The following is a 16,534-nucleotide window of genomic DNA, read 5'->3' on the forward strand; positions in this document are numbered from 1 at the left end:
AACTTTGTATGGGCATTACAAAGCGTCCGCGGGATTTTGCGTCGTCAAGACGACATGAAGATCATTGTCACCGACCGGGACCAAGCTCTTATGAATGCGGTCAACATTGTTTTTCCCAAATGCACTCCTTTACTTTGTCGGTACCACATTCAAATGAACATCAAGACAAACTTTATAAAAAAGGCAAAATTGGGCAAAAAAGTGAGAATACGCACAGTATGGAGACACTTGAAGATACTTTGGGAAAACATAGTAGACTCCGAAATAGAGGATGAATATAATTCTTGCTTGACGACTTTCAAAGAATGTTGTCAACAATGGCCCGAGTTCGTTGCATATGTTGAGGGCACAATACTAGGTCCGATTAAGGAAAAGTTTGTGAGGTTGTGGACAGACCGCGTTATGAATTTTGGTAACACCATCACAAATAGAGCCGAGTCATCTCATGCGAGATTGAAAAAATACTTGATGAACAGTTTAGGTGACATTTGTAAAAATTGGGAAAAGATGGATAACATGCTCAACAATATATTAATCCAGTGCCAGAAGGAGTTTCAACAGAGCATCATTTTTAGAGATCAAAATTTGACGGGAAAGGTGTTGTGGTCCCATTTACAAGAAAATGTTTTAAGAGAAACAATTAAACACTCAATAGATGAGGTTCGTCGGGCAGAGTCGGTTGGTACGGAAAAGACGAAGTGCAGATGTCTCTTAAAGTCAACAATGGGGTTGTCGTGTGTTGACAACCAACTATATGACATTTTTAGTAGTAGATTAGTATAGTTTTTATAGTAAATAAAGACCAAAAGCAAGGAAATACCAGGAAAAGTGAAGACACAAGGACCGGAAGCAAGAAAAATGGATAAAGCAGCAAAAAAGGGCAAAAATGTAATAAAGAAAGCGCACCATCGTACCCACGATGAACCTGGGTGTGGCGCGATGAGAAGAAGGATAAAATTGAAGAAAATCTGTTTAAAATCTTTACCATCGTGGCACAATGATGACTTGAAAAATAAGCAGAAAATCTTCCATCGTACCACAATAGAATCCACCGTGGCCACGATGAGGCAAAAATACACGCCATCGTGGCCACGATGAGTGCAATGGAGCGCAGAAAAAAAGCCTAAATCCAGCTGTAAAACTATAAATAGAGTCTTTCTCCTTCACTATTATTCATCCCACAATATTTAGAGCATTGAATATTCACAAGAGAGTTAGGAGAACTCTAAGAAGGAGGCAAGGAGGCCAAGGAACTCTAAGGCCAATAAGGTTCTTTCCTTTCTGTTCTTGTAATTTATTTTTCATAGGTTAGGTGGAGTCGAGAAACTCCCTTACGAATGCTTGGTTATAGTATTTATATTAGTTATTTATATAAATTCAATTATTTCTATTTTTCAAAATTCTTTTGATTGTCTGGTTTTAGTTATTTTAATCTTGATCACATTAGAATAAAATCTAAGGACCTAGTGGATATCACATAGGAAACGAAGCTAGTAATCCCGAACGAAGGACAGCTTGCTAGGCCAACATGAGACTATTAAGTTCAGTATCTGAGGTCTTAGTTTAGGATTGGAACAGAACGATAATTTCTACCTTGCAGAGTATGCCTCTAGGTAGGTGACTAGTTTTAGGAAAACGTGACAACTTATATTTTAGGGGTCACCAGGGTGATGAGACCTACGTTTCGACAACAAAGTGGAGTCCTGGATAATGGTGTCTAAATAAAGTAAAGGTAACATTTAGCCGGGCTCTGTAGAGCGTGTAATAGGAATATGCACAGATAAAGACTTCACACCTATTCTCAATAGTCTAAATCCTAGGGTAGGGAAATAATTGAGCAACTAAGCAGGATTAAGGGAGGAATCCGACCACACTTAACCACCCCGTGTGGTCACACACACCTTTACTTTTCAATTATTTATTTTCTGTCATTTATTTCCTGCAATTTACTAAAGTACCCGCAAAGATACCTTCTTAAATACACAAAGCGAAGGCAAATATTCATATTCCTAAGCGAAGCTAGAAACCTTGGCACAATCCCTGTGGAGAACGATAAACTTATCACTTTATTACTTGGTAGCGATTCTGTGCACTTGCAGAACCACCGTCACCGTGCGCGTGCTGACTTGCAAGACCGTCAATGAAGGCAAAGCGATTAGTTTGAATGACATCCACAGTCATTGGAAGCGGTTGAAATTTGACGCTGATCATTTATGCAAGGAAGAAAATGCCGATTTATCCCTCTTGCCAGAAATAGAAGCTTACAGGTATTACATATACACATTTATTTTCTGTTTATGTTGACGGCTGTTAATATGATGTGTCTTAAATTAAGACTTAACAAGTGAAATAAATTATGTCCGGCCTCTGTTAACTACTTCTGCTTCTGTTACTGATCTAGTTCGCTCCCTGCACAACGAACATGGGGGGTGTTCGCGATGTACGAAGCGAACATCGGAGGTGTTCACTTTGTGGAATGCGAACCCTATCAGTACCAGAACAACTGCATTCTTTTTAATAGTGTATTAAATGTTTTACCTCTTCGGGAAATGTTCAAGAATGCTGACCACGACATGAAGGTCCATATAAAAGAAAGGTTCAGACAATTTGTGTATCCGGAGACGACCACTATGTGCCCACCTCCAAGCCAAGTGAAAACTAAAGGTGCGTCGAGAGGTTGGGCAAATAGGCCAAGTTGTACTCCAGAGGAGCGGTCTACAAAGCGTTCTCCTTCTTTATTCGAGCATGCAGAGTCTCGGCATGATCAATCTCAACTATCGGAGGGACGACAAAAAAGTTCACGAAAATGCAGTCAGTCATCGCCAAACCCGGCACGAGTTCCGAAAACAAAACCTTCTTGGCCCAACTTGGGACAGTTGCCTCTTTTCATGCATCCGTTTATTGAAAACGTCCAAGATTTTGAATCGGACGGACACTGTGGATTTCGGGCTGTTGCTAGGCTAATAGGGGAATCTGCAGATTCACACAGTATGATCCGTCTTGATTTGTCAATTGAACTTGAGAAGAACAAGAAAAGATATATAGAAGTGTTTGGTTCCGAAGAAAAATACAATGTAATCAATTATGCTATTATTCCGGAAACTCTTGGACCGGCACTTGAGGACAAGTGGATGATCATGCCCGACATGGGATTTTTAATAGCATAAAAGTACAAATATGCAGTTGTCTTACTAACTGGTAACGGGATTTCTGAAACATATTTCCCTTTAGAAGGTGAACTGTCATGTAGAGATAAACTAATGTGCCTCGGATGGGTAAACCGCAACCATTTCATGCAAGTAACATTAAAGCTGGACAGTCCAATACCTCTAACCAATAAAATGTGGGTGCGACACCATTTAAAATCTGCTCACAATTGGCCGAGTAGATATGCTCATCATATGGAAAAGTATACCAAACTAAAGCTTGCTCACGATGGACCGGTGGTTAGAGATAAAATTAAAGTGCTGATACCCCTTGACGACGACAACGTTGCAGACGACCTTTTTGATGCGGATCTAACAAATGATTAGATTTGTTTAGTTTAAAAGTGTACATCGATCGTTAGACTAATCACTTTAACCACTTTTTGATTTTTTTGGCGTAAATTGGTTAAAGTACAAAATGTAAATCACTCCTCACATTAATATATAAATATATGAAGTGATATTTTGGTATTAAAAGATTGTTTAATTTAAGTTTTTAATTTTTCTTTAAATGATTAGATCATGCAACTCTGTTTTAGCATGATTTTATCTTGAAGGGTTTCGCTATTTAGGGAGCGAGCGAGGACACCATTCGCAGGTTATGGAGTGAGCGGGCGCATTGTTCGCTGCGTGCTACGCGAGCGGACAAACCGTTCGCTACGTAGTCAGCGAACGTTGCGCTGCAAATTGACAGAAGAAGAGTCTCAAAAATAATAATAATAATAATAATAATAATAATAATAATAATAATAATAATAATAATAATAATAATAATAATAATAATAATAATAATAATAATAATAATAATAATAATAATAATAATAATAACAACAACAACATTAAGACTTTGCAATAACAATAATTTTATTGATATCCATTACAAGAAAACAAAACTACATTAGACAAAAATAATACATTATTTAATCAAATGGGAAACACACGAGGAATGAGCTTTAGACAAAAATAATATATTATTCAGCGCCTCCATTTGAAGCAATGGGACACTCTCATTTGTGCATGGGAGAGCTCCATTTGTGTGGTCCAAGTGTAAACTTGGTACCATCGATCAGTTTAGCCGGAGGGGATATTCGGCAAAGCCTACCTGCCTCCACCACTTCCCCACCGGCCATTTCGATTACTTATAACTTTCTAAAAAAAAAAAAACTTAAAAAAAACAACATAACAACCTAATAACACCTATCAAAACTTAAAAAAAAAAAATGAAAAATGAGAGAATGAGGGAGAAGGATAGAATGGTGGAGAGAATATGGCATATTTGGTGCCTATTTATAGAATTGTTGATCAATTCTCATTGGCTGGAGCAATGGCACGGCCAAGCATGTGTCCAATCACGTTTGGCCAGGTGTCATTCTCCTTTGACTGCATGGGGGACTGTTTTTTCAGTTGCCGACTAGTTCGCCGTCTAGGGAGCGAACACTTGCTATCGCTAATCACAAAGCGAACAGTGTTGTAGAAGTTTTCGGCATTTTACACCCTCGCTTGACAAGTAGCGAGAGGGGTAGTCTAGGGATATCAGGGGGTGCTCACTTCTGCCGGGGGGTGCGAAAAGTAAATTTCATAGAAAGATAGATTGGCCAGTCATATGCATAATTGGGCTTGAGGAAAGAGGGCAGGAGTATTCCTTTTCGCGCCCCTCGAATTTATCAAGCAGCGCCCCTGAACTTCTCAAATGCACCTGAAATTTTAATTTTATCCCCTCGCAGGTTAGGTTGCGAGTGTGTAACTAGTAAAAATTGGGAGAAAAAAATCGCTTCCTAGGATGTGAACTGAGTTCGCTACCTACGATGCGAACCTTATAAAAATCAATTTTTTTTGTCATCTTCACCCTTCTAGGAGGAGGAGAAAGAAACCCGATAGATTCACTGGTCTGGAATTTCAATTCCTATAGGATTATTCGGTGTGAACCTTTCCTTCACCCCCATAGGAAAATATTTTGAATGAAACAAAATATACGTTGTGTGTGTGTGGCGAATCAAAGTATGGTAATGGAAAGTGGCCAAATTTTTATAAGGTTCACTAGTAAAAGTAAAAATTGAGTTTGCACTCTAAGTAGCGAACGGTGTTTTTTCATAATATTTTCATTCATGGGGACGTGAAGGGTGGATACATTAGGATCGAGTAAAAAAAATCAATTGGCTATGTAGGGTGCGAATTGAATGTGCCACCTAGATAGTAAGAGATGTATTTTGAGTATTTCAGGAGATGCATACGTGAGAAATTGTGGGGGACACGAAAAGAAGAGCTCAAAAGGTATCTCACATGACTAAAGACAACAAAATTAAGTTTCATTGACTCCAATATAAGTTAGTGTTTAAAAAGTAATAATAACAATAATAAATTACATATGAATCAAAACTCTATGACACTCTGCTAGGATTTTCATGGCTCCTTCTGCTCCAACTCCGATCTGAAACGGCAGTTTATGGCAACATAGTTGTCTCCTAAACATCATGATGGCCACGGTCGTATCTTTTCCCTAGAAGTCTCCAACTGAGATGAAATCTCTTTGAGTTGGATCCCTCAATCGTGTGTTAATGCAGATTTTGTATGCATCAAGATTACACAAGAGGAGTAGTTGCTGTAAGAGTTTTTTCTCCCTTTCCAATAACTACAAATAGTTACAAATATAATGACAAGAGTAAATGAAAATATAATTACAAATAGTTATAAATATAATGATAAGAATATTTTATTAACCCAATATTTCTTTAAGTTCTCCACATGATCTTGTCCCTCTATTGTACCTGTTTTTTACATTTGTTTGCACGAGAGAGTTTGTTAGATGTTGACAGGATGTTACTTCCGATACTCTTTTGTATTTTGAATTTTTTTTTCTTATTAAAAAAAAAAACAGAAGAAAAGAGAAACAAGGGACACGACGAGTTAACAGAACATTTGACCCTAGCTGAACAAATTTTGGATAACCATCTCCTCCTTCCCTAGCTGAACTTTGGCCCTTTAATCACTATGTTGTCACACAGGTCTATAATCTAGCATGAAATTCGAATCTAATAAGCTAAAACTAAAAACTACTAATACTAATAATAAAAATAAAAAAATAATTAAAGAGAATAATACATTTTATAGTATTAGATATGTGAGATAAGAGAAAACCTGAGATTAATAGGTGACGAACAAAGGTTGAAGAATATTGTGTGAGAAAAATGCGATAATTCAGATGGGTTGCTACTACATAAGCCTCGTTCTGAGTCGATTGAAATTGAAAGGGTTTTAGGGTTTGTGTAGTTGAATGAAATGATCTAGGGTCATTGACCAAAAGTCTATATATATCTGGTTCTGAGTTGATTGAAATTGAAAGGGTTTTAGGGTTTGTGTAGTTGAATGAAATGATCTAGGGTCATTGACCAAAAGTCTATATATATATATATATATAGTAGAACGAAAGGAATTTTGGGTTCTTTCTATATTAAATTCGTATAATAATCGCCTCAAAATAAACTCCGCTAACTGTTGAATTTTTTATAGTGATATCTATAATAAATCCGTGTGATAGCACAAATATTTGCCACTAGTTTAATTAAAAACTTATTCAATTTTTGTAAGGATAGAGTAATTAACAAACAAAAAATTCTAGACATATTTAAATCTCAATTTCTACACCATTTTATTATTTTCAAATTAACGAAACAACACACTAATACTATGTCGATATGGGTGTGATAGGAGCCAAAGATATCCATATCACATGAAAAACTTTGATTATTCAATCAACCATAGTTCTTCTGCTTCAACAACTGACCCAACTTAGTCAAAGCAACAAATGAACTTCCACTATCGACATTTGCCTCCTTAGCATATATTTTCATCTTAAAAATCGTTTGTCGAATCTCTTTCCCTTTATTGGAATCCATCAAATCCTTAACTCGGTCCGCCAACTCAGTTCCACTCACATATCCATCTTTTGACTTGTTTAATTCCAAAGCCACCTTCATTTCATCAACCAAAATCACCTTGTTCAGCTTTTGTTCCGCATACAAAGGCCACGCCACCATAGGCACCCCTTCACAAACTGCTTCTAACACCGAATTCCATCCACAATGTGTCACAAAGCCACCAATAGAGTCGTGACTTAGTATTGCACCTTGTGGGGCCCAATTTCTTACCACCATTCCCTTTTCCTTTGTCCTCTCCAAAAACCCTTCTGGTAACAACTCGTCTAAACTCAGCTCTTCTAAGTCCAAATCAGCCCTAATAACCCACAAAAATCTTTGTTCACTTTTTTCCAATCCAAGTGCTATCTCATTCAATTGAGCTTTACAAAATCTACCCATGCTCCCAAAACTTAAAAGCACGACGCTTTGACTTGGTTGTGATTCAAGCCAACTCAAACACCCAGTTTCATCTCCTCCATAAGAAGGTGTGATCAAAGGTCCAACACAGAAAATGGATGGTGTAGTTCCATCAAGAACACACAACCCTTCTTTCAAAGCTTTAATTGCTCTTCCTTCAATAGCATCAAAAGTGTTCACAATAATCCCATCACATTTCCTCATAGTTTTCGCCGATTCAAGCAAAAACTGATACCCTATACTCCCAGTATCCTTACCATCATCAGGTAAATCATCAATTGAAAAACTCTTTGGTGTCCCAGGTATATTAAGAGACATATGAAGATCAGTAATAGGTTTTGTAGCATTTTGGTGAAAAGATGGAAAATTAAGGAAAATAGCTACAGCAATTGCACCTGAAGTGTAGTAAAAGTAAGTAGGGATTTCAAGTTTAGTAGAGACATGTGAAGCACTATAAGTGAAAAAATCTAAGATAACAGCTTTGAGGTTTGTAGTCTTGGAAATTGAATGTAGAATATTTTCAACATGGTGGTTGCATTGGTGAGAAACTTCAAAGGTGATTAAGTGTGGTGGAAGTGTTATAGGGCATGAAACTGGAGGAATGTAATGGAAATTAATTGAGGGAAATGTGGCTGAAACTGAAGCTATGTATTGTTCTTGTGGAGATAGGGTTTTTTGGTTTGTGTCTTTGTTGGTTGTGTTTTTGTTGGGTGATGTAAGAATGAGAATAGTGATGGAAAATGAAGGGTGTTGAGTTAATATTAGTTTACCTAATTCAACCATGGACATTAAGTGTCCACTACCAAGAGCAGGGTACATAACTATAGTATCCTTCATGTTTCAGAATTTGAACGAGCAAGAGTTAATTCACATGAAGATGAAGAGAAGGGAATAGGTGTATTTAAGGGGATTGGGTTTAGGTTATTATGTGAAAATAACTAGTGAACATTTTTTTTTATGGTCAAAAGTGAAGAAGAAAGTTTCCTTTTTTATTAAATAATATTAATTATAAGTTTGACTATGGTGAAAAAAATATTATATTTGACTTTTTATGAAAAGATGCATTTGTTTGAAATATTTTAATGATAATATGAAAAGATGCATTTGTTTGAAATGTTTTTAATGATAATAGTGTGTAAACGGTAAGAAAAGAGTAAAAAAAATTGTCATTTTAAAAAATAGAAAAATAATTAACCTATTATCAAAAACAGATTGTACTAAAATGAATGTCTCTTTTAATTTTGGCTTAATTAGTCTATTGATCCCTTAAAGACATTTTAGGTTTCACAATGATTCCTTAAAGAAAAAAAGTTTCGGATTGGTCCCTTAAAGAAAAAAAGGCCCGGATTGGTCTTAAAGACATATATTTTTGTCATATTGGTCTTTTCCGTTAAATTTTAACTTCAAATATAACAAAAAATTCCAATGGTTAAAATTTTAAAAATTAATAAGGTTTTTGGTGGACCACTTACATTTAATGACATTGACAATTCTGTCTATTAAAACTAACGTTTTTTTGTAAAAAATTGACAAAAAAAATCAATTGAGAAACGAATGTGTCTTTAAGGGACCAATCCTGACCTTTTTTTCTTTAAAGAACTATTGTGAAACCTAAAATATCTTTAAGGGATCAAAAGACTAATTAAGCCTTTAATTTTCAATGTAATATTAATATGTTTTTTCAATTGTAATTTGTTTCAATTCGTTTTCATCATTTTTTTTTTATATTTAACGGGGCCAATCGTTTTATATTTATAGCATAATGGTGAATGAGGTTTGCTAATTTAAATTCACCTAATGAAGGTCTAAATTAGCAAAGTGCATCTTATCACATTGGACAAGAATATCCCTTTACCTCTATTCCAATCAATTTTAACTAGAAGGCTAATTTAGTAAGTCTCCATTTATTTGTCGGAAAAAAAACCGTACAGTATTAGTTGGTGCGTGATGACTGATGCCTGATGATGTTTCCAAATTTCCAAATTATTATCTTCTTTTTTAGTTTTTTTCCTATCCTACCATCATTTTGGTTTACAATTTTTTTTTTTTAATGATAATAGCATCTGAATATTATTAATGATATTATTCCCTATATCGTTCCAATTTTAACGGATGTTCCCAAAGGGACATTTATTAATGATATTATTACAGCAACTTTAAATTATTACATTGGTATTTTGTTTTTTTCATAAGCAAATAATTGAATTATAAGGAGTATAAGGTGTACTCAACCCGAATTGTAAGGGTTTAGTACACCTTATACTCCTTATAATTCAATTATTTGCTTATAAAAAAAACAAAAAAATCAATGTAAGATTTTATATGAAAGACTAAAATTTTGGATTACTATAAAACGCAGTGATTTTTATTTTCACAGTACTTTGTTTCGATTAAAGAGAGAAAAATATCAAAGTTGAGTAACATGTTTTTTTAAGTTGTCATTTTTTGATTTCCTAGGTTGTGTATTTATGTTTGCAATATTTATAATTAAGTTGGTCTAAATTAGCAAATGAGTGAACACCATTTAATAAAATTTACCTAACTAACCCTCTCAATTTTTTAGTGTAAAATAACTAAATGTCAAGGGTTTTTTGTCCAAAGTAAAAAGGTGCACCTTGCTAATTTAGACTTTCATATTTTTAGGTGGATCTAAATTAACAAACCCCAATGGTATATATATCATTACTTGATAACGATAAATTAGTAAAAATATTATTCTCTCATTTTTATTATTACATGTACAATTTTCTTAGAAACCAAAGGTCGAGGTAAGTAAGAAAGAGAGTTGTGTAAAAGGAGTCATATCCGGTAAACATGATTTATGTTATGCCTTTTACAAAGAAGAACAAATGGCAGACAAGGCGAACCTATCCTCACGAATAAGAGGAAATGCGTCAAGCTAGCGACGCTAAACAAGCGCTGCTTGGAGGCAACCCAAGGATTATTTCTCATTCAATGCAATTTTCAATTACGTACTTTTTCATATTTCCAAAACAATTATATAATAATGTCATTTGCTGGACAACCCCCAAATAAAAAATGAAATAATTGTTTGCTTGTTTATTATTCAGTACATGTTTTAAAGCTATAGGCAAAGTTCCAGTGCGACGACAGAAACAAAGTGCCGTTTCTGACATTTTATGGGCCCTAGGCAAAAAAAAAATTATTTTTTTATTAAAGGGAAAATAAAAAGACAACAAGACAAGCATTAATACATACTATAAAAAAAATAGCATCAATACATAATAATAGTTTAATAACAAAAAAATAAATTTAAATAACATATTAAGTATTAACAATTTGTTGAAAATAAATTAAATAACTTCTTAATAAAATTAGGGACACAAAAAATAAAACAACGCTAAAACCTAAACAAGAAAAACCAATAATTCATACATACCTTGTAAGTATTAGAAAAAAAATAAAATTCAATAGGCCGGAATTAGGAACAAAAATAGGTGTTGTCGTCTTTTTGTTGTTCTTATGCAGGGTTCTATTTTAATTCTACTATTATGCCTAATTATTTACTACCTCCGTCCTAAAACAATGGTCCTTTACGCATACCAATGCATAATTTGAATCATTAACATATTTAGTTTTCTTTCATGAAAAATTATAAAAATTTAATATTGTGAAAATATACATCGAGACAAATCAAACAAGATCTTATTTGCTAATGTATATTTGTTTTTATACATTAGTAAAAAAAATACGGTCAAAATAAATGTCAACAGGGACAATTGTTTTGTGACGGAGGGAGTACTAGGTATAACAAAAATATTGGACCTCAATTACATTTTGAGTAACACTTATTTTATAGGCCTAATCATGTTTTATTTTTTTAAGGAAAATGCTAAACAGTGCCCCGGGAACTGGTTAAGCACATAAATAAGGAAATTCTGCTTTGGAACATGTGCATTCAATACCTTGAATGTGTAAAATATTCACTTACCAACATTAATTTTATACTTTATGTTCTTTTTGGATATACTTAATAAGTGCTCCGAGCAATGTTTTAAAACCCCGACCGGTGATCGACCCGGTCGAGGCACTGGGTCACTGGTTCACTGGTCTGACCAGTGGGTCACTGGTCAGACCGCACGACTATTGACCCGGCTTATATAAAAAATTTAAAATATTAACTTGAATTTCATAACAATAAAATTTAATGAAAAAAAAATTTCCTTCAAACTTTTTTTAATAAAATTTCATATATTTAAAAGGAAAAACACAAAAGTGTCTCATTTTATCGTTATTTATATTTTGATTCACATATCCAACCATATAATATTATAATTTAGTCAATAAAATTATTATTATATCATAATTTTTAATTAGAACAACATTATTTAATATTGAAATTCTGGCACACTAGTAACACGATGTTGAACACGATGCTCCAACACTGTATGTTTGATCCGATGATCCAACACTGTGTTCAACACTGAAATAGACGAACAATAAGGAAATATAAAATGCACGAAACAGAATAACACATTTATTTGTTAACCCAGTTCAGCATAACAGCCTACTCTGGGGGATACCAATTCAGGAGTGAATCCACTATGATAGTATTAGTTCAAAGCCCTCAATAAACGCCCCGTTTATGACTTCTCACCTAATCACCACCCGTGCTATATTCTACCTAAGTCACACCTAGGTATGAGAACCTCCGCTCAACTCCTCTTAATCACAGCCACTGTGATCGTACACGTTACAGTTTACAGATGAAGACACACTTCTTAAAACATCCACCAATTTCGTACTTCAAAGCTTAGGAATGGTTCATACACACTATCTTCTTGCTTAGAAGCTCCGGAGATATTACAACACAGTAACACACAGTCCTTAATCTTGCATCAAGGTAATACAAGAAGAGGAACACAATTAATAATACTAAAACCCTAAACACACGCTTTGTTAAACTCAATTTCGGCTTCAGTGAGTTGCACAAGGGTTCAGTCTTCCTTTATATAGCACGAGCTAGGTCTTGAATTGGGCTTCAAAAACGCAGCAGGTCCAGAAGTTACTTCAAGGAATATTCTTGAATCAAATGTTTTGTTTCCATAAATAGTTGATGCATTCTGAAACAAAACTAGGTCATGGTCGCCTTCTAGAACATTAGGAAAGGCGTGCTGCTTGGTGCAAAAGTAAAAAGGCGAGATTTCCATAAATAGAACTCCACGCGAGAATAAAAAAACATCAGGCCCGGCCCACTGGATGTGATATCCAATGTTGAAGCATTGTATCCAACATCTTGCTTGTACCTGATGTTGAAACATTCAGTTCAACATCTAACTTGAATATTTGTTTTAGCAAAATAAGGCCAACATGAAACACCAACAAATATATTACATTAAAATAAAACAATGAATTAAATTAAATAATAAGAAAAAAAAATTATCAATGTATTTATTAATATATGCCATGGTGTTTTTTTTTAAGGAATGTCATTGTTGTTTATAACTAGTGTAATAGTATTAAATATATTTCAGTAATAATGAATATCACATAAATGTAAGTGGCCTAGTGGTGGTTGTGATGTTGAAGTATAGACAGGACCTGTATTCGATTCTCATATCCAACATAATATGATTTTTTTTGAAATAATTCAATTTCTCTCCAAACCGGTCCGGTTCGCGCGCGGATTTACCCGGTTCCCGGTTCAACCATCGACCCGGCCGGTTCACAGCGGTTTTCGACAGTTTAAAAGCAGAACCGGTTCTGGATGCTAACCGAGCCGGCCACCCCACCGGTTCCCGGTCCGACCGGCCAGTCCGGTCCGGTTTTTAAAACTATGGCTCCGAGACACTGTTTAGCATGATTTTTTTTTTTTTAAATATAATTGGTTTTTTTTTTAATAATAGTAGGTAGGTATAAAAGAAATTGGGCCCCCAAAATTAATGGGCCCTAGGCCATGGCACTCATTGCCTACCCTCATGGCCGAGCCTGATAGGATTCCATAGAAGTATATATACAACTATGCCAACGATTCAACGTTTGCTAAAAATAGATTTGAGGTTCTCTAAAGTAATTGATTTGAGTTAAATCAAAGATAAATCATGAGATTTGTTACCATCAATGTTTAATTCATTTTCAATTTTATTCACATCAGAGGATTCAAATCAATCTAAAATACATAAGTTTCAAATCAAAAAATGCTAAGATCCTTTTTACACATCCCAATCAAAGCATTATTGGAAAGAAAACCTATGTATACCCCTTAATATTATTCAATCGAGATCAATGGAAACTGCCACCAAGTTTAACCTTGGCCTCATCATCCGGTTTGACCGAGGGCAACATAACCATCGCCAATATGGCACTGATGACGGCAGCCACCGCACCCACGATGAATGCCGGCAAATTACCACCACCAAATAGAGCATCCCAAGGTCCACTTAGTGTTGACACAAACATCTATATATACATAAAAATGATCATGTCAAATAATGAAACACATTTTTTTTATTAAATAAAAAAGTATAAATGACGTAAATATATTCTGACCTGTGGTACCACAATTGCAAGATTCAAAACACCCAACGATAAACCTGAATATTTTGAAGGAAAAAATAATAATATTATGAATTTTATTTTATAAATAATAAAAAACAAAAAACTTATAAGACATTCAAAGTATGTTATGAATTGCTTTACCTTGTCCTGCCCCTGAAGCACTGCAATAAATTGATGCTAGAGCAAAAGGAACACTGAATGTAATCTGGACAAAATACACAGCAAATAATGATTTTAGATTAGTATAAAGTAAAATATCAAATAATAATAGTCACTTTCCGAAAAAATAAAAAATAAAAAATAATAATAATAATAATAATAATAATAATAATAATAATAATAATTACCGAGCCGAATGGTAGTGTTTTAATAAAAGTGCAATGCAGCAGCTGTGAAGACCGTTAGAGGTAAAGAAAAAAACCTTACCAATAAATGGTCTTTAAGGCTGTTGCACCATATAGCTATATAATATGATATGGGATCTAGATCCTTAATTAAAAGTGAATTGAATAATTACTTACCGCCATAGGGATACCAAGAACTGCGAAGAAGAGCATGGCGCTGATCTTGACACCTTCGGAAGGATTTCCAATGGTGGCACCACCACTAAGCTGACGTTCTTGTTCTGCAATTTTAGTAATGACGACGGTCATTGCCAAGCCGATAGCCAGAATGAAATTAACGATACCCCAAAGTCTCTTGATTCCTCCAACCATTTTTCCCAATGGTTCTACTGCCAAAGACATGAAAGCAAGAACAATAGCATTAAGCATAAGTCCTAAAGAACCAGCTCTCACTCCATTGTCATATGCTGGCTCTCCTGCAACTCCGCCATACACCTCATGACCAACCCAATCGGTATCGAACAAGAAGAATGGGAACCACGCGATCCAGTTTACGCATGTCACTAACATCAATATCCACATTGGCCTCTTCAATTCCTTCATTGCACCGAACATTTCTCCGAAGCAAGAAACCTGCATGTCGTCGTCATCACTCACCATATGCTTCTCCATTGGTTTGTCCTCGACGATAATGAGGGCGGTACCAGCAAGGACTGCCAAGAGAATAATGGAGAAAAAGAAACAACTCTTAAGATTCGCACAGAAGACGTTACATGCTTCGGTTTCAGTGAAGGGGAACCAATTATGGAGTTTGCTGTAGGAACCTGCGGCGTATCCAAGGATGTTACCTAGGGCCATGAAGAAAGAGAAGTAACCCATAGCTGTTCTCGTCTTTTTCTCATCACCCGCAGCAAGGTCAGCGAGGAAAGCACGACACGGTCCCTGGAGCATGTTGTTTGCTACGTCAAGGATCCAAAATCCTAGGACGAAGAAAGCAACAGCTCGTGGTCTAGTTTTTTTAGTTATGTCATCACCCAATGAATGACCGAGATCAGCAGCATATCCAATGAGGAAGACAGAAATAGCAACAGCTAGAGATCCAAAAAAGATGAAAGGACGACGACGACCAAACCGGCAAGTGCTACGGTCACTATAATAACCACATATAGGCTGGACAAGAAGTCCAGATATTGGGCCACATAGCCAAATGAAAGAGGCCCATGCGTGCGGAACTCCAAGAGTCTGCACGTATGGGGTCAAGAGAGAAAGTTGAAGAGCCCATCCAAATTGAACACCAGCAGCGATAGATGCCACGGCGATCATCTTACTGATTGGGCTAGGGGCGGATTGCCCATTATCTAATTCAAGGGAGGAACCCTTATCATGATTGTTTTCCTTGGCTGGAGATGTAGAATCCATGGTTAAAGAAGAGAATTAATAAAAAGGTTAAAGGGATGTGTTTTTCCAGTTTATTAATTCTCTTAGAAAGGAAAGGAAATTTTTTCCTCTCTAAAGAGGTTGGAGGAATGAAATGGGGTTAAGTATTCAAAGGTGGATATCTTGAATTTATAATGTTTGGAGAATGGGATGATTAATGGATCTGCATGATTCTTGGAGGATTTTTTATCAATCTCTTTTTCCTTTCATCCATAGTAACAATCAGTCGTTTTCTCTCTATATTAAGTAAAAAAAAACTAGCTAGTATTAACCATACATAGCTATATATAGAGTTAGGGATAGAGTTTGCTCAAAACAAATTATTATGAAGCTATATCTGTCATTAATTTTATCATGAAGTTATCTGTCCTTAATTTTGAGAAGATATCATACCAAATTCCGTAATTTTTAATTAGTGAAATTTTTAATGAGAAAATTAAAGATTGTAATTGCAACAATATTGTGATTTGTTATATATAATGTACCTAAAAGACTAAAGTTTTTGTGCTGAACAACCTTCAATATAACTATTCATATTTATAAGGGTCATGCTAAACAGTGCTCCCGGGGCACTTGTTAAGCATACCAAAAAAGGAAATAAAAATTAAAATATATATTGAAAAGACAACATTTTATACTTTTGAGGCATTGAATGCACGTATTTCGAGACAACATTTCTATTTTAATATGCTTAACC

General features: G+C 35.1%; 2 protein-coding genes across 2 annotated transcripts; both read right to left on the reverse strand.

The window, feature by feature from the left end:
* Positions 1-6,955: 6,955 nt before the first annotated feature.
* LOC123908865 (UDP-glycosyltransferase 1-like) lies at positions 6,956-8,394 on the reverse strand. The gene has a single exon (XM_045959592.1). The coding sequence runs from the start codon at positions 8,372-8,374 to the stop codon at positions 6,956-6,958; it is 1,419 nt and encodes a 472-aa protein (XP_045815548.1). The 5' UTR covers positions 8,375-8,394.
* Positions 8,395-13,575: 5,181 nt separating this feature from the next.
* Positions 13,576-16,051, reverse strand: LOC123907133 (sucrose transport protein SUC8-like). The gene is made up of 4 exons (XM_045957240.1): positions 14,578-16,051; positions 14,198-14,261; positions 14,048-14,091; positions 13,576-13,957 (listed from the first exon to the last, which is right to left on the reverse strand). The coding sequence occupies exons 1-4, from the start codon at positions 15,817-15,819 to the stop codon at positions 13,781-13,783; spliced, it is 1,527 nt and encodes a 508-aa protein (XP_045813196.1). The 5' UTR covers positions 15,820-16,051; the 3' UTR covers positions 13,576-13,780.
* Positions 16,052-16,534: the final 483 nt, after the last annotated feature.

Source organism: Trifolium pratense, linkage group LG2, assembly GCF_020283565.1.
Source record: "Trifolium pratense cultivar HEN17-A07 linkage group LG2, ARS_RC_1.1, whole genome shotgun sequence".
NCBI classification, from domain to species: Eukaryota; Viridiplantae; Streptophyta; class Magnoliopsida; order Fabales; family Fabaceae; genus Trifolium; species Trifolium pratense.

Bases quoted from the DNA above. Each gene is read 5' to 3' on its own strand.
- LOC123908865 (XM_045959592.1), bottom strand. From the start codon at position 8,374: ATGAAGGATACTATAGTTATGTACCCTGCTCTTGGTAGTGGACACTTA.
- LOC123907133 (XM_045957240.1), bottom strand. From the start codon at position 15,819: ATGGATTCTACATCTCCAGCCAAGGAAAACAATCATGATAAGGGTTCC. The intron at 14,262-14,577 runs GTAAGTAATTAT...TATTTTGTCCAG, and splicing joins TTCTTGGTATCCCTATGGCG to ATTACATTCAGTGTTCCTTT. The intron at 13,958-14,047 runs GTCAGAATATAT...ATGTATATATAG, and splicing joins TTGCAATTGTGGTACCACAG to ATGTTTGTGTCAACACTAAG.